Source organism: Malaclemys terrapin, chromosome 4, assembly GCF_027887155.1.
Source record: "Malaclemys terrapin pileata isolate rMalTer1 chromosome 4, rMalTer1.hap1, whole genome shotgun sequence".
NCBI lineage: Eukaryota > Metazoa > Chordata > Testudines > Emydidae > Malaclemys > Malaclemys terrapin.
The window spans coordinates 17,816,185-17,843,938 of NC_071508.1; the positions used below are offsets into that span (position 1 = coordinate 17,816,185).

The 27,754-nt window shown below is 47.4% G+C and overlaps 1 protein-coding gene across 5 annotated transcripts in view; it reads right to left on the bottom strand.

Moving 5' to 3' along the window:
- The window catches only part of FOXP4 (forkhead box P4), a 144,610-nt gene that overhangs the window by 100,256 nt on the left and 16,600 nt on the right, over positions 1-27,754 (bottom strand). For 4 of the 5 annotated variants that reach the window (XM_054025524.1, XM_054025522.1, XM_054025520.1 and 1 more), the window contains exon 2: positions 738-945. The exons of the other annotated variant lie outside the window; for it this stretch is intronic. In XM_054025524.1, coding sequence (XP_053881499.1) covers positions 738-929 — 192 coding nt within the window. In that variant the 5' untranslated portion in view covers positions 930-945. The remainder of the gene's footprint in view (positions 1-737; positions 946-27,754) is intronic. 5 annotated transcript variants of the gene reach the window in all.

Consider the following 27,754-nt stretch of genomic DNA (forward strand, 5'->3'; position numbering starts at 1 on the left):
AATTGAAATGAGTCAACAATGTGATGCAGTTGCAAAACAGACTAATATCATTCTGGGGTCTATTAACAGGAGAGTCGTATGTAAGACATGGGAGGTAATTGACCTGCTCTACTCTGCAATGGTGAGACCTCAACTGGAGTTCTGTGTCCAATTCTGGGTGCCAAAATTTAGGGAAGATGTGGACAAATTGGAGACTCAAGAGGAGAACAACAAAGAGGAGAAAAGGTTTAGAAAACCTGGCCTCCGCGGAAAGGTTAAAGAAAACAGGGCACATTTAACATTGAGAAAAAACAAGTGAGGGGGAACCCGATAACAGTCTTCAAATACGTTAAGGGCTGTTACAAAGAGGACTGATCAATCGCTCTCTATGTCCATTGAAGGGTCAGGCAAGTAGTATTTGGCTTAATCTGCAGAAAGGGAGATGAAGTTAAACTTTTTCCTGATATTTAACCTGTAAGGCTAGCTAAGCTCTGGAATAAGCTTCCAAGGGAGGCTGTGGACTTCCCATCATTGGATGTTTGGACAAACACAGGTCAGGGATGGTCCAGCTTCAACACAGGGGACTGGACTTGATGACCGCCCGAGGTCCCTTCCAACCCGACATTTCTATAATTTCCAGTGCAGGTCTCCAGATGTCACGAAAGCCCAAAGACTGCGGGATGCAAAAAAAAACCCAGGACGTAGGGAAGACAGAGTAAGAGAGAGAAAGGGAGGAGAAGAAAGAGGCTCTTTCCTACCTGCTGCTGCTGAAAATGCAGGAGTTCCACCGGGCTCATTTCCCCATTGGTTTCCCCGCCGCCTCCTTCCCTTCCTCCTCCTCCACCGCCGCCACCGCCTCCTCCTCCGTCTGTCTGGTTGGTGAGGTTGCTGACCCCGTTCTGGCTGGAGGGAGTGGAGCGTATTGTCTCCGAGGCAGATTCAACCATCATGACTTGCTCGCAGGACCTGAGTGAGCAATGAGAAGCAGCAGCGTCCCTGAGCACAGCGTTATTGGAGGTGTTGGATGGAGCTACCGCCGGGCTATGAGGGCCCGTGGGGAGAGCAGCCCCCCGCTGCATGTCGTCTGTACTTGCTACCCTGGCCTCACCAGGGCAGGGTTCCCTCTTCCCTCCTTGCATCTGCCCTTTCTACAGCCCCCAGTATCGGCACATGAGGCAACTGGTTAGCAGGAGCTGTAGGACCATTTCCCTTGAGCAATGAGCTCAAGCAAGGCAGGGCCACGCACTATTTCCTCCTCCAACACCCAACCATCCTGCCTGCCAAGATCCACCTGGGGCATCGTCTCACCATGACACACCTCCACCTGCTCATGTCTTCCCCACCCCGCCAGGACTCTCCACACCCAGCTCCACCTCCACTCCCGCCCCTGACTTGGAGGAGTGCCCTTCCTTTCCTCCTCTGAACCCTCCTTAAAGCCCCCTCCCCCCAAATGAAACCTCTCTCCAGATGCCCAGCTGGTGGGTCGTGCTACATGCTCAGGGTCTAACTGATTACCAGATCTGGGACTGGGAAGGTCAGACTAGCAGGGACCTTGGGGCATTATTGCCTTCTTCTGCAGCATGGGGAGAGGCTCGCCTGCTGGGATCCCCTAATCATTTCCTTCCATTGCAGGGGCCTGGGGCATTGGTGGCACCCTGGCTTCTCCTGTGCTCGGACAGTGGCATGAAGTCTAGGTGCCTGAGGACTGAAATGCATTAGTCTAACTAGAGTCTTTGGGATCAATAGGGGCTATGTGGGTGAAATCTGATGGCCCGTGATACACAGCAGGTCAGACTAGGTAATCTGGTGGCCCCTTCTGGTCTTCAGCGCTATGAAATTATGAATCCTTCCTACCCCTGCCTCTCCTTCAGCTGACCCATTGTCCTGTGCTTTCTCTCACCTGCATTAAGACCTGAACTCTGTGAGGCTGTACTTTAACCTGTGAGCCTGTCTACACACAGAGATGCACTGCTTCAATTATAGCTGTGATTTTAAGCAGATTGAATTAAGCTGGTCCAAGAGGCCGTCGTGTGCACGATCCTCTTCTGTTGATTTCAAGTAGTTTATTTCACTTAAGTTCTAGTGGAGCAGAAATCAGTTTAAACTAAACCAAAATAAAGCCACCCTTAAACTGAAAACCATGTGGCTACAGAGAGGTCTGTGGATAGATTTGCACACAGGCAGCCCCAACCGTTTGTGAATGATCTCGTACATTTCCAGAACCATGAGCAGACTCTCTGTGTAGTTATTGTATTACAAACAGCAGGGCTGGTCAAAACAGAGAATTTCTGTCTGGCGGGAAATTCCAAGATTTTGACATTAAACATATTTCATCCTGAACTGGGACAAAAAGTAGAAATCTTGGAATTTTTCGCCAAAAAAACCGAAATAGTCCAAAGAATTTTGTTTTTCATAAAGGTCAAAAGATTGCATTTTGACTTGATCATTTCAAATATCACATAAAAGAGATGAAGCGGGACATTTTGATATTTTCCTGTTGAAAATGTTGACAAAAATCAATATAGTCCAGCAAAATGTTTCAATTCTCTCAAATGAGCGTTTTTCAATGGCAAAAAATGTTGCACTGGAAATATTTTCAACCAGCTCTACTAACCAGAGAGATGCCTCCAAGTGCAGACACAAAGCAGAGAGGGTTAAGAACAAACCATGCACAACTGAGCGCCAAGCCAACATGGGATGCGGGATTCAAACCTGAGGAGCAGCAGTTCTTCAAAGGGATGCATCAGCCACCAGAAGGTGACCCTATCCTCAGACTTCTCATCACCCCTCGCCCTTCAATATCACACATGCAGCAGTGGTTTTTTTGGTGTTTTTCTTTAAGTCTCAACTCCTGGAGTCAGTTTAATTACAGGAGAATCACAGATTTTTATTTATTTATTTATTTTGTAAGAAGTAAAATTTCTAACCCTCACAGCTGTGGAAAAAGGCTCGAGAACATGACCCGAGTGCCCCCTAAAGGCTCAAAAACTTCCAAGGCGAATAGAGAGAACCCCAAACTTATTCATTTTTTTATGATTTCATGATTTTTGGGTCTCACTGCATGATTTTTGCAGGCTGGGGGGCTGCAGGGCTGACTCGCTGCTCACCTCATCAGACTGGCTCCAGCATCACCACCTCCCATACAGCTTCCCTTTCCCACACTCCTGGCCCTTCCCATTTGCCCCCTCCCCTAACAATTCATGGGTAAATACTCAGGGATAGGAAGGGGATTCAAAATGGTTTCTTTCTTAGGGGCCATTATGCAGGGAGAACCTGCCCATGAATCTTTCACTCCACAGGGGTAGGGAAGCTGGCGTGTGTCATCCTGGAGGGGCTGCAGAATAGATCTATGAGAAATATCCATAGTAGATGGAGCCGCGTATCTCCTCTAACTGAAAACCAGCCCCTCCACATGCCCCACTCACACCCAGCAAGATGCTAAAGGCTTGGAGAAACTAAAAATATCCCAGCCTATAATTTCCTCAGTTCCAGCAATGGGTTTTAATCACCACCATAGGAGGTGCAACCTCCCCACCCCCGCAGCTTTGTTTCACTGCTAAGGGAAGCAAACCACACCAGCACCATGCAAAGCAGAACATGCTCCTGTCCTCTGTGGATGGCAAAGGGTAGGGGGTTGAGGACTCCAGGCTAACCCCAATAAAATGAGACACATCAGAACCGGCTCATGGAATGATCTCAAAAGATAATGGTCAACAGGGAACTGTCACTGAACAAGTATATTTCTGGGAGGGTCCCGCAAGGATCAGTTCTTGGCCTGACACCATTTAAACGTTTTTACTAATGAGCTGGAAGAAAAACATAAAATCATCGCGGATAAAGTTTGCAGTTGACATAAAAATTGGAGGAACGGTAAATAATGAAGATGACAGGTCAATGATGCAGAACGATCGGGAGCACTTGGTAAGCTGGGCTCAAGCAAACAATACGTGTTAAATATGGCTAAATGCAAATGTAGACATCGAGGAACAAAGCATGCCAGCCATCCTTACACAATAGGGGACTCTACCCTGGGAAACAGTGACTCTGAAAAAGATTTGAGGGTGGGTGGATAATCAGCTGGACATGAGCTCCCAGGGTGATGCTATGGCCAAAATGGCTAATGCGATCCTGGGATGCATAAAACAAGTAGAGAGAGGTTGTTTTACTTTTCTATTTGGCTCTGGTGTGACTACTGCTGGAACACTGTGTCCAGTTCTGGTACCCACAATTCAAGAAGGATGTTGATACACTGGAGAGGGTTCAGAAAAGAGCCAGGAGAAAGATTAGGGATTAGAAAGCATGCCTTATACTGATAGATCGAGCTCCTTGAGTCTATTTAGCTTAACAAAGAGAAGGTTAAGGGATGACCTGATTGTAGTCTGGAAGTACCTACTTGGGGAACAAATATTTAATAATGGGCTCTTCACTCCAGCAGAGAAAGGTCTAATACGATCCAAGGGCTGGAAGCTGAAGCTAGACAAATTCAGAGGGGAAATAAGGTGCAAATTTTTAACTGAGAACAATTAACCATCAGAACAATTTACCAAAGGTCGTGGTGGAGTCTGTATCACTGACCATTTCTAAATCAAGATGGGATGTTTTTCTAAAAGATCTGCTCTAGGAATTATTGTGGGGCGGGTCTCTGTAGAGGTCAGAGGAGATGATCACAATGGTCCCTTCTAGCCTCGCAATCTATGAACTTGGCCCTTGAATCTGGACAGAGCTCAACAGCAAGAGCAGGGGGGAAAGTGTTTAACAGCTCTGCAGGTTTATTATTGGCAGAGCTTTGCGCTCTTAAGAGCGCCCTGCGCATCCAATTTTAGTACTTGTCTCTTCCAGCGTACGGTTTGCTTGTGCAGTGCGACCTCCCACCCAGCTCCAAGGTGGCCTGCACTCTCCAGCAATCATGGGACTTTCTGGGGGAAGGGAAAAGGTTATATGACCTCTGCTCCCCCGGCACTCACTAGGTCTCCTAGAAGGCTGTGCTCAATCATCCACAATGCACCATTACACAATTGTGTGCAGTACTAAATACCTGTGTGAGTACAACATGTGGATACTCCAACTCACGTTAAGTATAATTAAGGTAACAAGTATTGGTATGTCATCAGAGAAGGGGTGCGTGTGAAGATTTAGGAGCAGAGCTGGGTCCAAACAATTCCCACCCTTGGACCTGAATACATCAAAGTTTAGGACAGAACTTAACAACCTGCTCTTGGCCTGCCTGAATTATGGGGAAGTTCAGATCCGGATCTGAACGGTGCAGCCAGGAAGTGAAGAGAGATCGACAAACACTCCTTGTGAGATTTCCCATACTTCTTGTTTGCAGACGGCATCATCACCACTGGGACAGAATTTGAATTGCATTAGACAGGCAGAATTCACTAGCAGATGAATTACAAACTTTTCATTTTCTCTTCTACACCTTGGCAATGAGTGAGCTGTTGTGACAGAGCTTTCCATCCCAGAAGACTTTATTTTGTCTAGCTAGAGGCTTCTCTATGGCCTTCATTATTGTAGCATCTGAACCCCCTGCAATCATTAAGGGATTTTAGCTTCACAGCACCCCTAGGAGGCAAAGAAAGATTATTATCCCTATTTCACTGATGGGGAAACTGAGGCACAGAGGGATTGGGGGCCAGATTTTCAGAAGAGCCCAGCACACCGCATGCAGAACTCTATTGAGAATCTGCCCAGAAGGGTCAAAACAGGAGCTGCTGGCTGCTGAGTGCTTCATGATCTAGTCTTCATTTAAACTAAGGCTTAAAAGAGAGCCAAGCTCTTGAAAAACTGGGTGCATATAACTTTCCCAAGGTCACAGCAAGTCTGTGGCAGAGGTGGGAATTGAACTCAGAGTTCCTGAGTCCCAGTCCAGTGCCTTAACCAGTAACCCATCCTTCCTCTCTATTACTTACATTTACACAGACGGGGAAGGAGTTCCGAAAAGTTCCACGCACTGGTTTCAAAGAGATCGGATTAATAATCTTTATGCAATTGGGCTTTACCAGTGAGTGACTTGTTAGCTGTAATGGAGGGGTCTCTTTCAAAACCATGGGATGTGTGTTACAGGGCGTTTGTGTGAAACTGCCTCCCTTCATAGAGGTGTCTGATGAAATAGCCACCTGTCCTCAAGTGAAAAAAATATATCCCTAACAGGCTGGCTGCATGCATTAAATCTGGACCGACGTGCATAAGAATGGCCGTACTGGGTCAGACCAATGGTCCATCTAGCCCAGTATCCTGTCTTCCGACAGTGGCCAATATCAGGTGCCCTAGAGGGAATGAACAGAACAGATAATCATCAAGTGATCCATCCCCTGTCGCCCATTCCCAGCTTCTGGCAAACAGAGACTGGAGACACCATCCTGGCTAATAGCTATTGATGGACCTCTATCCTCCATGAACTTATCTAATTTTTTTTTTTAAACCTTGTTATAGTCTTGGCCTCCACAACATCCTTTGGCAAAGAGTTCTGCAGGTTGACTGTGCGTTGTGTGAAGAAATACTTCCTTCTGTTTGTATTAAGCCTGTTACCTACTGAATTTCATTTATCTCGTTACAGATCCTGGTGAAACTGCAGCGGAACTTTCTATTCCATGGGTATGTGGGGGCAGCAGTATGATCAAATCAGGGGACAGGTTGCCAGGACTCCTGGGTTCTACTCCTGAGTCTGATTTAGGCAAGTCACTTCCCCTCTTTGTGTCTCAGTTTCACCTTCTGTAAAATCGGGATGATGCTTTGTCAGATGCTTTGAGAACGGCGGAGGAGAGGCTCCTATGTAAGAGCACAGTATTGGTAATGATCTGAGGACAGATTTAAAGAGTGGCTGGACATGGAGCGGAGATGGGAATTCCTGCTTGGTGGTATTATTGACAGGTGCATGCACGGAAGGTGCGTTCTATCACTATGTGTGATTGACAAAGCTGGGGTTGGGGGCACCCATGGGAGCTGCTGTCGCAACACGTAGCTCTTAAATGCTGCAAGGTACAGTGTCTAATCGATAATCAAGCCCAGTAAGATAATACTTTAGTTCAACCACAAGTCAGTGGGCTTGAAGTAGTCATCGCAGGATGATATTCTCTGGCCTGTGCTAAGCAGTTGGAGTAGATGATCAATGGCCTCTTCTGGTTAGAAAAATCTATTAATCCAACCTACTGATATAGATGAGACGGGGTTGAGCATAACACTGGACTCCCCTCACCTGAAGGCTTCATCTGGGATCCCGGACACTGACGCACTAAGCGGACTAGAGATGTGGTGCCCTGACAGGAAAATTGTTTCTTTCCCTCCTTTGCAAGGAAGACAGAATGCAGCAGTTTTGCTTCATTCAAGCCAGCTCATTTCCTTGCCAAGGGGAGAACTGAAATAGGCACGGTGTTCGCCAGTTGCCGATCAGAGAGATGGTCAGCAAGTTCAAAACAGGAAAAGAAAAAAGGGACGAGAGCAGGGAAAAAAAGCTGTTTTTTGTCTTTTTTTTCCCCTCCTATCCTCTTTCTTTTCTGTCTCTTTTTTCTTTCTGCAAGATAGAAAGACAAACCGGGAACAACATAATTGCTGAAATGTGGCGTGTAATAATAGCTATTCAGAAGCTGATCATTCATATTAAACAGGGTGAAGCAAGCTTCTCATTTGCATGTTTGAGATTATATGCATTTCAAAAGTCATTTCCGCAGGGTGTATGAATGACATTAATTCCCATGTGGAGTTGCCGGCTCCCTCCTGTAGTCCTCATACTTTCAAAAACACACACTCGCGTGCACACACACACGCACAAAGTGACATACTTGTAGCTATGAGAGAATTCAAGGTTAAAGGGATTACTGTATTTTCTTTTTATTTAAAATATATGAGAGTCACTTGCAGGGATGCGAGGGCACACGCGTGAGATCGAGGAATGTTGCTCCAAGGACTGAGGCGCTTGCCGAGAAGGGATCACAGACATTACCAGAAAGAGAGACGATGTTTGCCTACGGACATGGTGAGCAAAATGTAGGCAGATCCACATGCCGACTGCATTCAACCTCCCCAAGCTTGTGCTCAGAGCTGTGTATTGATCTTAAAGCACCTTCCAAACAAATCAATCCATGCATCCACACTTTGATAGGTAGAAGCATAGCTAATGCACCTATATTGGAGACAGAGAGAGCAAGGTACAGAGCGGTGAAGCGACTGGTCCCCGTAAAAGTCTGGCCAGAAGTAAAGCAAGGAAAAAGAACCTAGGAGTCCTCACTCCAAGTCCTCCAGTCTACCAATCAGATCACACTCCTTATACAGTCACATAAAGAATAGAAAGAGACATTGCTTTATAATTTGCTCTAACCACTGGCTTATGCTGCCTCTTCCCCCTCCATGGTGTCTCAGTTTCTCTTCCCCCGTATTTTTTCATTCAATTCACTTGCATTCTTCTAGCCTATATGGGTTCTTAACCCACACTCACCACTGCAGCAGCTGAGTGCCTTCCCAAGATGATAGCTATCCATGGCTCTTATATGGTCCCCGTTACCATGGCATCTGAGCACCTCACAATCTCATGTATTTATCCTCACCACCCCCTGGTGCTATTACTCCATTCTACAGAGGGGGAACTGAGGCACGGGCATTACGTGATTTAGGATAGTTTACAGTGCGATACACAGGGCACGGCTGCGGCTGGCTCAGCTCTGCTGACTTGGGCTAAAATAATCAGTGTAGAGATTCAGGCTGGAGCCTGGGCGGTTTCTCCCACAGTCCCAAATCACTTCATTCCATTTCTGCCGCACTTTAAGGGTTCAAGCCTGTAACAGCTGAGCACTCCAGCCAAAGCACATTAAAGCAGAGCTGGGCGAAATATTTCACTTAAATAATTTTCTCCCTGAAAATGAGAATTTTCATTTCTTTCGACAGTCTTCAGGTTTCTTTTTTAAATGATGAGAATTTTTCAATTTTCAAAAAGCCAAAACATTCCAGAAAATAAGTTTTTCCATTTCTTTCCATGTTCCCCCTCCCATCCCGAGACTACTAACTATTTTCCAACCATCTCCAACTTTAAGCATGTGAATAGTTTCAACGAGAAGCAGAGAGAATCCCGGGGTCTTTCTGTGTCCAGAAGCCATGAGCTATCTTTGGGGCCATGAGCTTTAAAGGACTCAGAGTTAGATTAGATTTTTATATGGATAACAAGACTATCCAGAGTTATAATAGGAAAATGTTACAAAAAATAGAAGGAGTATTGGAGAAAATGTAAAAACTTTCCTGGCTTCAGGGCATAATTTCAAATCTAGCTATTGAGAATTACGAGGAAATCTTTCCCTATTGGTAGCTTATTGCATAAATATGGCATTTTTTGTCCTTTCCTCTGAAGCATCTGATACTAGCCGCTATCAGAGATAGGATACTGGACTAGATAGGCCATTGGCTTGGTCCAGTCTGGCAATCCCTATGGTCAATAACAAAACGCTGGTCAGTTTCACAATTAGTCCAGTAAATTTCACTTTTCTGGTCTCAATGCTAGTGGGATACTGCTGTGTTGGTTTCCTAACACTGCCAGGAAAGGCTACAATATTTTTAAGCTTTATTTTAAAATATATAATAAATAATAATAATAATAATGAAAATCTCTCTCTTCATATTAAGGTTTTGTAAAACCTTAAAAGAAATTAAACCGATGATGTGCATATTAACTGTTACAGCCTTGCTTTAAAATTATGAATCAGAAGATATTATGAATCTTGGCTCAGTTGAGGCTGGTGGCTCCGCGTATGTGCTGGAAGTGGAGAGAGAAAAAAATTGTCTGTCTGTCCCAACATGTACGTTCAGGCCCTGATTCTGCAAACACTTGAACACGTGTTCAACTTAAGCACAAGCGAATGAACAAAGTATGTGCGGGATCAGAGCCTTAGTCTGTCACCTGGTTTAGCTTTCTCCCCTCATACATCTCTTATTGTTAAATATTTTTATTACAGCAGCACCGAAAGGGCCCAGTCTAGGATCAGGGGCCCATCCTGACAGGCGTTATATGGACACACCAATATATGGGCCCTGCTCCAAGAAACTGCCTCAGGAGACAAGCCTCACATTAAAAAACAACAACAACAACAACATATCACTGATTACCAGTTTCCTGGGGCCAGGATCAAAATCATTTTGTTTAACAATTGCCCTTTCATTTTACTATCTATTTTTGCCTGCTTTAGCAAGCACCTTTCATATGACAACGAAAAGAAAAGAGAAACAAGAGAGAATTACTGAAAGGGCAAAGAGAGAGCCCTCTGTCTTTAGCAGTACCATATGGCAAAGAGAGTATTAATTACTGTTGCTTTTTAATTAACAATTGCTTAATCTGAGCAGTAACATTTGCCTTGACATCTTTTGACTCGCTGCTAACCTGTAAAGCACACGCGCCATGCCAAGTCATCAATTAATTTTTATTGACATTTTCTTCCCCCAAACAGGCACAATCCCAGGCTTTTCCAATTAACACCTCCACACTCTAATTAGCACAATTAACAGACTGATGGATGCCCAGAGTTTCTCTGGGAGAGTGAGCGCAGATCAGCTCTTTTTGCTATAGGGACAGACTTCCTGCTGAGCACGCACATGCACAAAACACGTCTCCTCTGCAATTTAAAAAGCGAACGCTTATAGGATGCACATATGTGCAGCGCTAGGCTCTTGAATACGCATACACATCATGGTGTTGCAATGTTTATCATCATCATCATCAAGCATTTTTATGTATCTATACAGAGGAGGGAAGGATGGTACAGGGGTTAGAGCACTAGCTTGGGACTTTAGGACACCTGGGTTTAATCCTCTGCTCTGCCAGACTTCCTGTGTGGCCTTGGGCAACTCACTTAGTCTCTCTGTACAGTGGGGCTAACAACACTGCCTTGCCTCACAGTGAGATTGGGAGGATGATGAGAGTAAAGATTGTGAGGTACTTGGTAAAATAAAGTAACTATTTTAGCTCTTTTCCCTCATCTATCCTCCTGTTTTTATTACAGTGATTCCTAGAGAGCCTGTGACTACGTAGTGCATTTTACAGAGATTACTACTTCGATTATGGTTCACAGGCCCCACCTGAGATCAGGGCCCCAGCGTGCTAGGCACTGTACAGACACATAAGAGACAGTCCCTGCTCTGAAGATTTTACAAACCCAATTAGGACAAACACAGAATTGAAGAGACACAAAGTTAAGGACTCAAACACACAAAATACTGGCTCACGTTACCTAGGGAATGAATCATACAAAAGTGCTGATATTGTTAAGAACAGTGTGAGACAGGACAGGAGCAGATTATCCAGGAGTGGAAGCTGGCAGGGGTATTATTTACACAGGGAGAGCGGAAACCACAGTGCAGCAATATTCTCCCCCGCATCCCCCCAAAATATGTAGTCTAAACTGCACAGAAACTTCAGGATGTGCCTGGGCCCTGGAACTCGGGGAGATCCAGGATCCAAGGCCAGTCGCATATGAAGCATCTGACGTGGAGATCAGCCAGCCCACTCACTGTGTTCCCCTCCCCACCTTGCCCACAGTGGTAGTAGGTTATTCCCTCCCCTCTCTCTGAAGTGGGAACAACGAGCTGGTAATCGGGTTTTCATCTGCCTTGCCAGCACCGCGTTCTTCCCCCTCCTCACCCCGTGCAAGACGGTATTTGGCGTGGCAGAGCTTGGAGCTCACTATCCTGCTCTCTGCTGACAGGACCGATCAGCGGCCCGACAGCGGACCCTACACTGAGCTACGTGCTGCTGCTTAGTAACCAAGGGCCTCCCCGACTCCCCTGTTCTTGGCTCTGATCTGCCATCCCTCTCCGCCCTACTACTGCAGGCCGGGCAGAAATATCTGTGCTACCCCCATACACATGGCCTCTAGTAGGTGCAGTGATTACAGCAATTCAAAGATGTGTGTCCCCTGCTAGAGCCTCGGTAACTCACCTCCCAGCCTCTGCAATCCCTAGGTAGATAAATGGGGAGATGTGTGACACACACAATCTGCCTCAATCCCTCCCCCCACCCCCCCAGTAGGGAGAAGCCAGGGTAAAGTAAATTCACTCATTTAAAATCTCCTTCTCCCTCCAAATCACTGTGGTTAACTGCCACAGAACCTTCCATTTAGATGATTCTGCCCTTTCTAGTCACCTCCAACACCTTTTGCTCATCCGCCGAATCACAGCAGAAGGAAGAGCACCTGCCACCTTCTTACCATTATAAACACAGCAGCAGGAGGGATGCAAAACAGTGAACACAGCAACCGTCAGGTGGGGCAAGTCACTTTTACCTCTCCTGTCAAATAAGGGTAAGGATGCTGGTTCATTCCCTGGAAAAGCACCCAGGTCTAGGGAGAAAAAGCAAACACTACCGCAGTGCTAAGTATTGTCAGCAGGTAAAATTCCACACCTCAGAAGTGGGGCGGAGGGGGGGGGGGGAGAAGCAGGGGTTCAGTGCAGGGAAAATCCAACCCCAAAAGCGGCCTGTTCACAATAAGCTCCCTTCCACGTGGACTGCAGAGAATGCAAAACTGACTGTCAAAAAAAGGAAGTCTGGTAAAACAAGGAGGGGGGGAGGTTAGCGGCGTGTCTCTCTCCTTTTCTCTCCCCAGCCCCCTCTAACCGAAGGGGTCTAGGCTTGCAAGCGTCAGGAAGTACCTGGCATTTCAGATGCTCCTTGGAACAATTTGTACCTCATCGGTCTGCAAAAGTGAGCTGAAAATGTAAAAAGCGACTTGGCCGAGTATTTGCAACATGCCTGCTGCTGTGACTCATGAGAGATGATTTCTGGCCAGGCCAGAAGCAGCAAGAGGCTCTGGTGAGCTATTCTAACTCACGGCGGGCCCTCAACCAAGACGCTCCAGATCCAAAACGCCGCCTGGAGAGCTTCCCATTGACAGACATCCCAACTCGGCAGCTCAAGCCCCTCCCTGGGCTTTAACCAAACCAGTTTGCCTAATGCATTCTTTCTGGCTCCAGCCACATTGAGGTTCGAAGGCAAGGCAGACAGGAGGAGACGGAGGCCCAGCGTCAAGCCTGGGTCACTGCCCCCTTGAGCGCAGTGAGGTCTTTCCGTGAAGCACCGGTTTCCAGGGAGCATGTTCCTCTTACTGCAGCTACCCAGAAGGCAGGCTGTCTTGCAGGTAGGTACCCGCGGCATGGGCTGGCAGCACTAGGGGAACCAACCTTAGCATAGAGGCTAACGCTGTAGAGGAAGCATGTTGGTGTGGGGAAGAAAAATTACATCTAAGATGCACTGAAGACCCGTAATTCATGACACCAGTGCCTCCAGGGAATCCTTTATAACTAACCCTGGAGAAAAAACTCCATGCAAAGTGGGAGAGGCTGCTGGAATGTCTCTGACTCGCTACCGCAAACACAGATCTGCTCTGAGCCACAGAAAGTGGAGCCAGCCCGCCTCCCCGGGTCTGGGCACCAGGAACTCTTCAGGAAGTGACTCGCTAATCTTAAAAGGCTTTGGGCTCAGGAGGCGAAAGCGAAGCCGGGACTGCTCGGAGAGTGGCTTTTTACCCTTTAATTAACACACAAACACATGGAAATGTGGAAAGGGGATTAGAATAAACGTCTGGCAGAGCTAAAACAAATTTAAAAGCATTACCGTAAATTGGAAGAGATTGAAGGAACCAGGGATTGGCTACGTCCAGGCACCCACTTTAATGGGAATCGCACCTACGGGCACTTACATTGCTGGGAGCGGATGAATTTTGGAAGGAGTCAACCTCCGAGGCGTCCCCAACCCCACCACATGAAGGAATACTGAAGATAAACCCCTCAGTGTGTCCCCTCCCTGCCTCAAGTACTCAGGTGCTCAAGTATTTCACCAGCTTTTAGCTCCTTCCAGTGGAGGCATTTCACTGAACCTTCTGGAACACATCAAGCAACCTCTATGCAGGCCCAGCAGTGTATACCCCACCTCGCCAATGCGGTCGTGGATGCTTATGATCCCCAACAACATGGCCCCTCTCAAAGCTAGTGGCAAACTTCCAAGGTCTAAACCCAACTCCGAGGTACCTTGCCTTTCAATCTTGGCTCTAGAGACATCTAGCAAGGGACCACAGGCTCCAATCCTTCTGGATGCAGCAACAGGTGAGAAGAGGCAGTGTGTGCAAGTTTCAAATGGAGCACTTAGTCTTCCCTGTTATAAAGGAGTGAAGTGAGAAAAGCCTGTGGAAGAGCATCCCCTAGAAAGCTGGGTCCCGCTATTTTGGAACTGCAGAGAGTCTGGCAGGACATCTGAGCTGAAGGTCCCCAAGCACAACCAACGGATCTTCTTGCTGTTCAAAGCAGCAGAGGTCGGCCCACAGAAACTGCTGGCTAGCCAGGAGTCAGCACAGCGAGCAGATGCCAGGCCGGAAAAGCTCCCGAATGAGCGAGGCTGGGGATTCTAATCTTATCCTGCACAGAGCGCTGGTAGGAACAGAGTCTTCTCTCCAAAATGAGCTCCCCTGCACATCGGTAGCCGTCTCCGATTCAGCCCGCTCAGCAGAGTTGTAGCGAGCATTTGTCCCCGCATGGCCAGGGTGTCAAGGCTGTGATGATTTAGAAGGGGGCACTTTTCGCACCGAGCCAGCACTGAACCACTGCCCCAGCAGGTCAATATAGGGAATGCCCCGGTCCTGGGGATTCGGTATGCAACGCTGGCTCTTCGCCACAAGCCCGCAGGGTGCCGCGTTGGTGTCCCTCTTCACCTCCATTAGGGACAGGAAATGAGCTGTTCAACAAGCCTCCACCTTCCACCTCAGAGACAGATGCGCTCCTGCCTCAGGGCCATCCCGAGCTTGGCCATCAGTTTGGGTGCAAGGAGCTCCAGGAAACACGGTTCAGCTGGATTATTCAATTAATCCATTCATTTATTTCCCAGCCCACCTTCTAATCAGCACTAAGAACTGCTCATCCATCTTTAAAAAAAAACCCTCCTGACATCTGAGCCTAGCTGCCCGGATGTGGCACCCCGGGTCAAGCCTAAGAGGCTACTCTGGCAACGCAGGGCTACAGATGAAAGCCAGCAAAGGTGCAGGGCACGTGCCAGGCGCTGGGTCTGCAGCTTTGCCCACCGCTTCCTTCTGCTGAGCTCTTGAAAAGATTAAAAAAAAAAAAGCCCCACTCCATCTCATTAAGAAAGTAAACACAAGAGCCATCTAAGTGTCTAATTAAGCTTCTAATTAGTCCCTGCTTGTTACTAATGCAAATTAGATTACGCCGCTTAACTACAGCATGTCCACAACACCCTTGTTAATTGCGGCCTTTTGAAATTAAATTACTCCCTAATTAGCATATCAAAGCCATTGATTCGGAGCCAGGAAAGATGAGGGCAGGAGGAAGCAGAACGCCAAGTTTTGTTAATCAGGGACGTCTAATTAAATAGTGACGTCGCACACAGGGGCTCCTGTCTCGCTGTTTGGGAGCCGTGTGGGTGGGTGACTGGAGGGATGCCCAAGTCTGAACAAGGGATGGTTGCTCGCCACAGCCTGCTGGGTAGTGAGGGTGCTGCTGGCACCCAGTCACACCCCATTCATAAAGGACAGGACTACAGTTCCCAGGTTCCCTTTGCTTTGTACCCCACTCCCGCGGGCACTTTAGACAATGAACGGCAACTGGTTTGAAAGTGCTGCCTTCCCACGGGTCCATCTACTGTGTTGGGTGTAGTGAGTTTGTCAGGCTTGACAGGAGTTGCTGTTACATGGCAGTCCAGCACTGCATATGTCTGGGAGAAGGCCTATCAGTGTGAAGACGGGAAAGGGGGTGGGAAGGGATAAAATGGACTCAAATCCCAGCTGAAATACACAGATCTGATTCCAGATGGACTCCAAGTTAGGGAGTGTTCAGTCAGGCTCCGAATTTGAGTCCATTGCATGAGCTGCCCACATGGGATGCAAGACCCAAGCTCTCTCAAAGCTCGGTGGGGTGGGGGTGGGGGTTCCGATTTGTGCCCATTTCATCTAACTGGTTCCAATTCTCAACAAGACCAGGAGTCTGCTGGAACCACACTGCACCAAAGCCACAAGCGATGCTGCCAGTTACCTCGGAGCAGAGTTTAGACTCCCCACTATCCAGATATCATTTGTATTTCAATAGCACCTAAAGGCCCCCATTGAGACTGGGGCTTCATCGTGCTAGGGGGCTGTATAAACACACAGTGGGAGACAATACATGCCTCAATCTTTACAAAGGGGAGGGGAAACTGAGGCACAAAGCGGGGCTGTGACTTGTCCAAGATGACTCAACAGTTCAGAGGCACCATCCAGATCTCCTGCATCCCGGTCCGCTAGACCCTGCTTCCGAACTGGAACTCTCTGGCTGCCTAGAAGAGGCGGGGCAGAGAATTCTGAAGTAACAGACAAACCAGAGTCACTCCATACCATGGATATTATAATTATTTATCCTGGGGTAGTACCCAGGTGCCCCAGTCATGGCCCAGAGCCCCATTGTGCTAGGCACTGTACAAACAGAACAAAGAGACTGTGCCTGTCCCAAAGAACTTGCCATTTTCTCCCCCAAAACCCTTCCTGAAGGCACTAAGACCAAAGCACAATGCTCTAGCAATCAGTACAACTCCGACTGCCCTACGAGAAAGGACTGGCCCTGTGCTGCTCAGAGCCCCGCAGTGCCCACTGGCAAAAGGTTCATTGCCATGTAACAGCAACTCCTGTCAAGCCTGACAAACTCGCTATACCAAACACCGTGCAGTGAGGGTATCTGTCGATCAAGAATGTTACATAAGAAGTCAGATGAAAACTTATGTCATACAGGCCATCAAAGGTGTAAGATGCATGAACAGGTGTTAAATAAAAAAAAAGTGGTCTGTGCATATTAAACATATGTTTCAAACCAAGTAACCAAGCAGGGCTGCTAATCAGATCTCACCTAGACTGAGGAAAGTGGATTTACCTGTCTGCCAAGATACCTGTTGTGAATCAAGTATTGGGAAACCAGCACAAAGGATGCTGTATTTGCATTGTAAGTCAACAGAAGAGTGAGAAAATAAGCCTGGTGTCTGCTCCCTGGAGCACAAACAGCAGGAGAGGAGAACTTTCTCTGGGGATACACTTCAAAAGAACTATAAGAGGAAGGAGAGAGAACCCCTTTGTTCTCCATCACTCAGAGAGCAAAGAGGTTGGTGCTCTTTGCACTCCCTGGAACCCCAACCATGTGTGTGTGTGGGCGGGGTGTGTGTGTGTGTGTGTGTGTGTGATGCTGAAAGGTTGCTTTAGGTGAGAAACCTACCTTAGACAAGGATTGCAACCTATTGGGTTAAGTTTTAGTCATAAGAAATCATGATTTTATTTATAACCATTTCCTGTTGCTATTATCTCTGTGTAGTATCACCTCAAACTCTGTTCTTCATTAATCAATGTATGCGTGTTTTATTATAAATCCATCTCAGCGCTGTTATGTGAGAGTGAGGCGCGCATCCACTACTGAGCCAACAGGCTGGGGGGTGTATTCTGTCTGCAGAGAGGGGACTTGGGATTTCTGCAGGCAGCCAGTGACAGGTGCTGGATGCTGCAGGGAGACACTTTTGGAGAGTTTGGGAACTGACGTACACCAAGGGTTAACCTGCAAGGCAAAGTCTGGACTGGCAGAGTCCTACAGAGCTTGCTTGGCTGGCTAACAGCCTGCGGTGGCAGGGAGCTCCCGCACAGTCCCTTGTTTGTGGACTTACAGTGCTGGACCCCCTGAGAAAGTGTCACTGGCCCATCAGACAGGTAGGCATGCTCCAAAGACCCTTATACCTCAGGGCACTTTTCCTCTCTCACAAAGCTACTGCTTTTTTCATTTGCTTGGGGTGCCGGAGAGGGACATCTGAAAGCCTGGGAAACTCCAATCCACCTGTCAATCCACAGCAGATGTTTCAATCTACTGAGCATGGCACAGACATGTGGGACTTAGTCATCCCCTGCACAGCTTCACCAGTGTATTGCCAGTTTATAATCTCTCGAGACGCAGCCCCTAACCCCACTGTGTGATCTTGGGCAAGTCCGTTTCCCTTCCCAGTGCCTCAGTGTCCTCAGCTGTAAAATGGGGGTAAATGGTCTCACCTTGGAGATACAGCAATTGTCACCTGTAGGTAAGTGCTAGTTAGGATACACAGCTCAGAGCAGGGTAGAGGGAGACAGGTTCATGACAGCTCAGTCCTTCATCCCTCAGATTGTAGACAGAGTACTCATCCCAATGACACACCATTTGCTACCCGCCCTCTCCCCTTCAGAGAGGCTAACCCTCCTCCTACCAATAGTGATCAAAAAGGCTGGGATTAGAGCTCTAGTGACCCATCTTGACCCCTTCCTGAGTCCAGAGGGTTGCAGTGCTGGCAGGAAGGAGCTGAGAAAGGCCCCAGGCTCCAAAGGCCAGCAAGCTCCTAGCAAGCGGGATCCAGAGAAGCAGGGAAGGAAATGGTGGGGCATTATAGCTGTTGGTCTCTCCACTGACTTGAATGGAGCTATGCTAATTTACACCGGATGAGGATCAGCCTCATACTTCTCCATCCTATCAAATGGGAGAAGCTTACAGTAGGCCTCCCGGAGTGTTTGTTCTTGAGATAACCACTTGCTCTCCTCCCAGAGGAAGCGCAAGTGGAAATTCAATTCAACGAAAAGCCATAAAGCTACAGGACACCGCCCTGCTGCCCCCACATTTCTAAGGAGGTAGGGTTGCCACTCGACCTCCAGCCCTCTGCCACAAGGCAACGTTCACACCCCCTTAGGGAGACCAAAAAAATGGAGGCTAGATGACCCACTGCGGGTTGGTAATGGGAGATGACGCCTTTCACCTCTAGGATCCTAGTTCAGCTCCAGTGAACAAAGACGGCTACCATCTGAAGATTGTTCAGTGAATCCACAAAGCAAGTTTGGTGATCTCACTCCAGCCCCTATGGAAGTAAAATCCACATTGTACAGAAAAGCAGTGGGGTCCAGTGGGTTGGCCACTGCGTGGGGAGCTAGAGTCTATTCCCGCTCTGCTACTGACCTGCTGTGGGACAACAGGCAAGTCACTTCCCCACTCTGTGCGCTGTTTCTTAGGCTTGCCTACACAGACTCTTTAGGACAGGGAATGTCTCTTACTACGTGTTTGTACAGCGCCTAGCACAATGGGGCTCTTATCCTGGCTGGGGCCCTAGCTGCCACCACAAGACTAATCACAAAAGCCACCCTTCTCACAGGCACGTTCCTGCAGAGAGATCAAAACAGGCAGGGAGGATGAATTAGCCAACAAGCTCTGGGCAGGCAGCTTGGAGAAAACTGAGCTTGCTTTGCAGATAAATAGACAATGCCAAACATCAGGGCTCTCAGTTACAGTTTGCCAGCGTCACATTCTATGCACACACTCCAGCAACAGAGTCGCAGGCAAACTGGACAACAGGTATAATTTAAAGGATTTTTTTGAAAATGCTCTAAAGGAGAAGCTCGTTCAGGGTATCCAGACTCCTTTAAAGACACCAAAAATGGCTATCCAAGAGGAAGAAGGGCCAGCCAGCGGATGGGCAACGGGGTTGAACAAGCATGGTGGGCAGTCGTTCATACTGAAGCTAATACCATGGGGATTTCTCACTTCAGTTACTTTGAACGGGACTAGGGTACCCATGAGAGAAAAAAGTCGAAATGAGGTCTAAATTAGCTGTTACCACTCAAGAAAGATCCGGGAGTCTTCGTGGCTAGTTCTCTGAAGACATCGACTCAATGTGCGGTGGCAATAAAAAAAATAATAATAATAAAGCTGAGAGAATATTAGGAAACAATAGAGAAGATAGAAAATATCACAATGCCACTATATAAATCTGTAGTGCACCCACACCTGGAATACTGTGTGCCGTTCCGGTCAGTCAATCTCAAAAAAAGAAAAATAAGAATTGGGAAAAGTACAGGGGGGGGGGGGGATTTAGTTTCCGTTTGAAGAGAGATTAAAAAGATTGGGACTGTTCAGCTTAGAAAAGAGACGACTAAGGGAGGGATGTGACAGAGGTCTATAGAATCATGACTGATGTGGAGAAAAAGTGTTATTTACCCCTTCACAGAATACCTGAACCAGGAGTCACCCAATGAAATTAACAGGCAGCAGGTTTAAAACAAACCTAAGGAAGTACTTCTTCATACAATGCACAGTCAACCTGTGGGACTCGTTGCCAGGGGGATCTTGTGAAGGCCTGAAGTACTAGCTGGGTTTGGAAAAAGAATTAGATCCGTTCATGGAGTATAGGTCCATGAATGGCCATTTGCCAGCATGGTCAGGGACACAAGCTCATATGCTGGGTGTCCCTAAGCCGCCAGAAACTGGGACTGGACAACAGGGGATGGATCACTCAAAATTGCCTTGTTCTGTTCATTCCCTCTGAAGCATCATGCACTGGCCACTGTCAGAAGCCGGGCTACTGGGCTAGACGGACCATTGGTCTGACCCAGGATGGCCATTATGCTCTTACACAGTTAGAATCAGTTTAAAACTCCCCCACTAACAATCCCCAATTCACAAGAGTGTATTAACAAGGAGTCTATTAACCAAAGAGACATCCAAGTTTGAAATAACTTGGCAGATTCATAGTAAGGAGAAGGAAAGTTAAAATGAAGTGAGTTCTTCTACTTTTTAATTATTATTTAAATAACCTGTGAAAATCCAGTTCTTTTAATTTTCTAACTTTTTCCTTTTTTTGTTTAAGATGGTGAGAGGGGGAAAGAAAGGGGGGGGGCAAAGATTGGAAAAGTTTAATACAGAGGGAGAGAGTCTATTAAAAAAAAAATGCAGCCAGCTCGTCTCGGGGGAAGAGCTGAAATATTAAAGAAAGGAAAATCGCTTCTCGGGCTGCAGAGACAGAGGAGGAGAATGGAGCGGGTTTAAGAGAAGGAGCCGTGTGCTTTTAATTGAAAAGAGGGAGATTCGAATGAAATATCCAATATCCCCGTTTAAAGAAAGGCAGAGACAGACAGACCCTGACTGCTTTGCTACGCTGAGGAATTGCTAAGGCACTAACTTTATTTCTCCTTCTCATCCACCTTCCCCGCCCCCGTGAAGTTATAGGAAAGGAGGCCGAGAAAGAGAAGAGGTTTTTCCTTTCAGATGAGAACTCAAGAGAGTGGGGGTGGAGGGTGGGAAAAAGAGACCCAAGTTTTATTCATTTATTTTATGAGATGAGTAAAATAAAAAAAGAAGACAGAGTTTTATAATGTCACCGTGTTTGGAAGCAGCAGCAGAAGGGAGAAAGCGGGTGGAGGGAAGCAGCTAAGAACAGAAGGGCCAGCGCTAACCACCCGCCGTACAAGCCTCTTTCCCAACGAGATTCAATTAATTGATAACAAGAGGCATCAAATTAATTTTTCAAGGATGTTAGATTTTGATGAAGGAAAAAATCTCTCTGATTTTAATCGGGGCGGCGTTTAAAAGGCATAAATGAATATCCTTTTCTAATCATCTGAGGCGCTGAGGAAGCGCCAAGCAGTTAACGTGAAAATTCAAATCGTTTAATTAGGGGGGTGGGAGGGGAGGTGGCAGCGTCTGAGGGGGAGACTGGGCTTCTCTTTTAAGGAGCTTTATGAAGAAATTATTTTTAAAAAAGCGTCCTCCCAACCATCTCTCCTCGAACGCCTGCGCCCGTACTCTGGAGGGGAAAAACATTTCTCAACGGTTTTGTTTTTGGATAGAGACGGTTTCCCATCACAACCTAATTAACAAAAACAACAATGAACGAGGGAAGGGAAAAAAATCATAGGGAACAAAAATCCAAACTCCAGGGGGGGAAAAAAACATAAAAAGAGAAAAAAAAAATGTTGTTCTCCCAATATAGACCACTAACAGAGAGATGCCCTAGGATCCCAGTCACAGCGACCTGCTATTTCCATTCGCACGGGGAATGGGACATGCATAGTCCCCCCCAAAATAAAAGGAAGCTGCTTTTTCCTTCCCAGGTTTAGCACGTGTGTTTTAAGGGTAAATATTCTCAGGCAAGTGAGGATTAACCCCACGAGAGGATTAACAAGAATTTCAAGGCTAAACACGACAGAAAGCCGCAAATAGAGCCAACATGTACGTATACATATACAGACATGTATGATATCCTAAGTATGTGTCGCATATGAATCACACAGCAAGTAACTGTCAGCTAAGAGCAAACACGGAGTCCGAATTCAGTTCTTGGCGTCACAAGAGAAGCTTGGCTGTTTTATCGTGTTGTCAGATCCACGGACACAGCCTTATTCAGCTCTTTTCTCTCGTTTATTTCAGCCATGGACCACACCAGATCTGGATCAGAGGGGAGGTTTTCATTTAGTTTGTCACGCATTGAACATGTCCTCCTCAGAATCCTATTTGGAAGTTGGATTGAAATGATCGGCATAAGAAAAAAAATCCTACAACTACAAACGCGTCCTCCTCAAACTTATTAAAAAAAAAAAAAAAAAGTGCCTTGGTAGGTGCTACAGTTTAAACCCCACACATCACTCTGTCCATCATTAGAAAGCAATACTCACATACCATTACATACAGCCGATGTTAGAACAACATTCCGCACAAATTCTTTGCTAGCTTGTCAGTCCGGACCCAGGTTTAAGTATCTTTGCATGTATAAGAACATAAGAAAGGCCGTACCGGGTCAGACCAAAGGTCCATCTAGCCCAGGATCCTGTCTACCGACAGTGGCCAATGCCAGGTGCCCCAGAGGGAGTGAACCTAACAGGCAATGATCAAGTGATCTCTCTCCTGCCATCCATCTCCATCCTCTGACCGACAGAGGCTAGGGACACCATTCCTTACCCGTCCTGGCTAATAGCCGTTAATGGACTTAACCACCATGAATTTATCCAGTTCTCTTTTAAACTCTGTTATAGTCCTAGCCTTCACAACCTTCTCAGGTAAGGAGTTCCACAAGTTGACTGTGCGCTGCGTGAAAAAGAACTTCCTTTTATTTGTTTTAAACCTGCTGCCTATTAATTTCATTTGATGACCCCTAGTTCTTGTATTATGGGAATAAGTAAATAACTTTTCCTTATCCACTTTCTCCACATCACTCATGATTTTATATACCTCTATCATATCCCCTTTTAGTTTCCTCTTTTCCAAGCTGAAGAGTCCTAGCCTCTTTAATCTCTCCTCATATGGGACCCGTTCCAAACCCTTAATCATTTTAGTTGCCCTGTTCTGAACCTTTTCTAGTGCCAGTATGCACAAGAGGTGTCCTGCGTGGCTACCCCGTTATCAGTGACGCATGCATGTACCAGAGAATACTGATTTCTACGGGCCTGATCCAGTCCCATAAAGTCTTTTCACTGCCACAGGCTTTGGGTCAGGCCCAGATTCAGCGAAACACATGCTTACCTTCCATTGCACGCCTTAGTCACGTCAATTAAATTCAGCCCCGTTAAAAGTGGATGCCACTCCACTGAAGGCAAAGAGGTTGATCCACTTGATGACAGGTCTAAATGTCACCGTTTGCAAAATATCTACCCCAATTTTAGAACTGGGGAGCTCACGCCTACACATAGGCTCGCTATCTGCAGGAGTCCTCTGCCGGGAGGGACCACCCATCCCTCCCGTTCAGGACAGCAGCTGTTGGACCAGCACGTGGAGTCATTCTGAATGAGCCTCGTACTGCCAAGAAAGAGAACCCGCCTGGAGCATCAACAGAGAAAATCTCAGGCAACAGCATTGCCCCACACCGGCCCACCCAGTTTCGCTCTCCCCTGTGCTTTTTGGGAACAGCCTCGTGACACCACTCAATGACCCAACCATTGCAGCGCCCCTCTGCCCAGGCACACCACAGCAAGAGTTACCTAGCAGCTTCTCTGGGTTGCTTTGCATCTTACAAGTAACGGCACCACACATCACTAGGACAGGAGGCTCTGTTTCAGCTTAGCGTCCTGGTGGGATCCGCTACGAACCATCTGTGACTTCAGAGGACGCCGCTAGGGATGGGAGGCCAGACACAGCAGAGAAGGGAAACGTCTCCCTTCCTCAAGCACATGCCAACAGTGAAGGGCAACCCCCGTCCTCATCAGGCTGCATGTAATTGGTGCCTTTATTACCCATGGGGCTAACTGCAGACACTTTAAGGCATCATATCTCTGTGTTAGGCAGGTAAGGGCTGCACTAAAGCGTCCCAGCTTGCCTGGGTCGATCCTTCAATAATACGCGTTCTGCCTCGTGGCACGGTGGAGCTGCTCTCAGCCACGCTGCCAAGTCTGCTCCTTCAGGGCTTCGGACCGGCGCTGCACCTCCCACCGTGCTGGGAACAATTAGGCCGAGCCGAGACCTGAGCGGAGGAAGGCTCCCAAGAAGGGTGTGCTCATGGGAGAAGAGAGGGCACCAGCCAAGCTCCCAATCCCAGGGGACCCAGATCCTAGGTGGAGGGCCTAAAAGTCAGGGATGGAATCAAGGCAAGGCGAGGGACAGCAACCAATGGAGGGAAAGAACAGAGGAGAATCTGAGTAGAGCAGAAGAAGGGAGGCAAAGGGATAGGGAAGAGATGGAGCAAGAGGCTTAAAGGGCAAGAGACTAGTCGCTTGGTGGCAGAGTTTCAGGAGAGCCCAGCACGTTGGGTGAGGAGCTCTTGGGAGAAACGCAACTGTAACGAGTCTGCTTGGTGCTCATTACCTTGGCAAGTCCGGCCCGAAGAGTACAGACCCCACACCAAGAGCAGGGAAAGGGAGAGAGCGGGGACAGGCCCGGGGAGCAGAGGAGAGACGCCATAAAGCTACGCAATTCGGGCGCACTGGGCCATCGGCATTGAACGTCTAAGACCACAAAGCACAGAAAACTTACAGCCTTGGGAAAGGTGCGGGAAGTCGGGCTTCTGCACACCATCAAGAACACAAGCTGAAGCATACGGTCCCGTCCGACCCTGTGCATGCTAGATACAGGGCTGATGGTTTCCTAAACTATGCTCTAGCTCAGTCCAGAGTTATGGGCTCAATGCAGGAATCACTCGGTGAGATTACAGATACGATCTGTGTTAAGCAGTAGATCACACCAGCTGGTAACTAAAAAGGCCCCTTCTGGCTTTTAATAATAATACATAATAACAAAAATAATAAAATCTATGCACTTATGAAATAAAAGGACAAGCTCCAACTCTGGAGGTTTTTTCCAGAATCTGTTGGATGTGGCCTTGATATATCAAAAATATGAGAAGACAAAGAAGACCCAGAAACATTTTTCTGGCTTGCAACCCAAACTCCTGATCGTTTCCTTGCAGCAAGGGCCCCCTTTTAATTCCAAAAGGATGCTATTTGAGGGGAAAAAAGAAAGGCGTAACATTTTCACCATCTCCTAAAGTGTCATGAGACAGATGTTACAGATGCGAAGTCACCCAAAACGAGACCGCCAATGCCACCCAGCCCTCGTTATCTATATTAAATAAGTACCACTTGCACTGAACTTTGCAGGCAATGCAATATGCCTCCATTGAGAGCGGAGAGAAATTTTTCACCCAGAACTTTTGGGCATGAAACGCCGATTTGGAAATACCACAAGATAGCACCAATTCATGTCGATTTCACTGAGTTGTTCTGAAAACACCTGCCAAACAGCTCCAAAGGAATCAAAATGTTTTAACATGTTGCAAAAACAGAATGTTTCCATTTTTTTTTTTTTTGGTTTGAAACCACTTTGTATCCAAACTTCCTCTCAGCTTATTTTAAAAATTCAACATTAAAAAAAAAAAAGAAAGAAAGAAACTTGGTCAAAACAGAAACAAAGTGCTTTGTTGGACTCAGGAGGAAAAAAATAAACTTTTTGACTCAACAAAAATTTTTCCGTTTTCCGTCCAACCGGAAGCAATTCCCCCCTCACCCCCCCCCCACTTTTCAAAATTGCCAATGGTCCACAAAATTCGTTATTTGCCCACCTCTATCAGCAGCATCTGTGCCCCACCCTTCTAGCTTTAACACTAAGGAGGTGGTGTTGGTCCATCTCTAGCCCCCACTGAAGAAGCTGGCAGCTGCCAAACAAGCTTTAAAAAAAAAACGAACAAACCTGCTATAGCATTAAGAGCCTTTTCTGCCAGACGGGTTATTTTAAAAATCGGCAAGGTCCCACATTTAGCATAGGGAAGACTAGAACTTCCCTAAGCTTTGTGACTTTCAAATATTAGACTATCCAGCCAAGCACACGGCCAGATAGGGACAGCTGTGCACAACGATCACCAACCAAAAAGATAAGGTTAAATACAAGTGGGATTTAGACCTCCGGTATCCAGGTTGGAGTCTCTCTTTACCTGCATTCTGTCTCCCTGAAATTCCCTCTCTTCTCTCTGCTCCTGCCCTGTTGTAGCAGGCTGCTGTGCATGGGCAAAACAGCTGCCACATTCTACCGCAGAGGTGGCTGCATCGGTAGCTGGGGGAAACAGTTTATGGGGAGGTATCTGTGAAGGTAGCAAGGAACTTTGGGATGCATGGTGCTTTGTAAATTTACGATGTTGTCCTCTTCACTTGCCAGGTCACCTGTTTGTAGCACTCCTTGTTGGTTATCAAAGATCTCTCAGTGGTAATTACCCAGGGGGTGAAAGGGGCAAACACAGGGGACAGGTTCACTCCTTTCAAGGTCTAAAGGGGGGGAGCTCAGAAAAGGGGTGATGTCTTAGCTAGGAGGCAGAGAGCCAGTCCAGGGGCTTGGATGATGTGGCTATCTACTAGATGGGGCTGGGGGGGAAGGGAGAGCTCTTCATTGTGTTAGCAGTACTTTGGGGGGCCGGGGGGAGGAATGAGCACTTGTTGCTACCAGTCATTGGTACCAGAGGCACTAGCTTTGTTAGCAGCTCGGTGAGAAGCGAAGCGATTGCGGCTGAGGGTTCACAGGCTCCATTCCCGGCTACTAGCAGCGGTGGGAGGCAGCTGTGTAGATCACCTGGGAGCCGAGGCTGGCGAATGGCAGAACACACATACCAGATCAGAAGTTTCAGTGTCTCCCGGCCACACCTACACTTCTTACTTAAGAGCAAACAACATTCCCAGCCCTTTCCTGAAACCCTGACCCTGCCGAATCCCATTGCCAGACAAGCAGCAGCCAAGGGGTTAACACTGCCAGGTGTCCCCCCTACCCTTGCCCCCCATCACAGCAAGGAGCTGGGACCAGGGCATTGCTGATATTAGAGCCCCGCTGCCTTGAGAGCAGACAGGCCAACATGGAGCCAAGGCAGGTACAAGAATCCGATTTAGGGCCTGTTGACCTGTGTGGAGTTGGGCTTCCAGATGCCAAGGCTAAATTGGGCTGTCTAACAACCCTCTCCCCCCAAGCCATTTGCTCTCCATGTGCTCTTTACCGCCTGCCACACAACTGATCCTGCCCACTTCCATTGTGTGCACGCACCAGCGAGAGAGAAGGGGACCCAATCAGCAGTCCCGGAGCACACAGACCTCTCTCCATCCACAGAGCACGGGCAGGGCAAGCTACATCAATTGCCAGGTACAAGATGCGGAGTTGGTGAAGACTTATCCCCTCCTTCAGACTCCCATGTGGGCAGGGGACTGGACTCGACCTCTCGAGGTCCCTTCCAGTCCTAGAATCTATGAAAGTTCGGCCATTTAGAGAAGCCAAAGACATAAAGGCCATTTACGCCTTCTCAGTTTACAGCCTAACACCACGGCATTGGAGGTCTAGGGTACTTATGAGACCCCTATTAGGATCTAAGTACCTCACAATCTTTAATGGGAATTATCTTCACAACACCCCTGTGAACGAGGGGAAATATTATTCCCATTTTATAGATGGCAAACCGAGGCAAATAGCGACTAAGTGACTTAGCCTGTGGCAGAGCAGGGATTTGAACCTGGAGCACCCTAACCATTGGACCAGCCTGCTTCCCAAG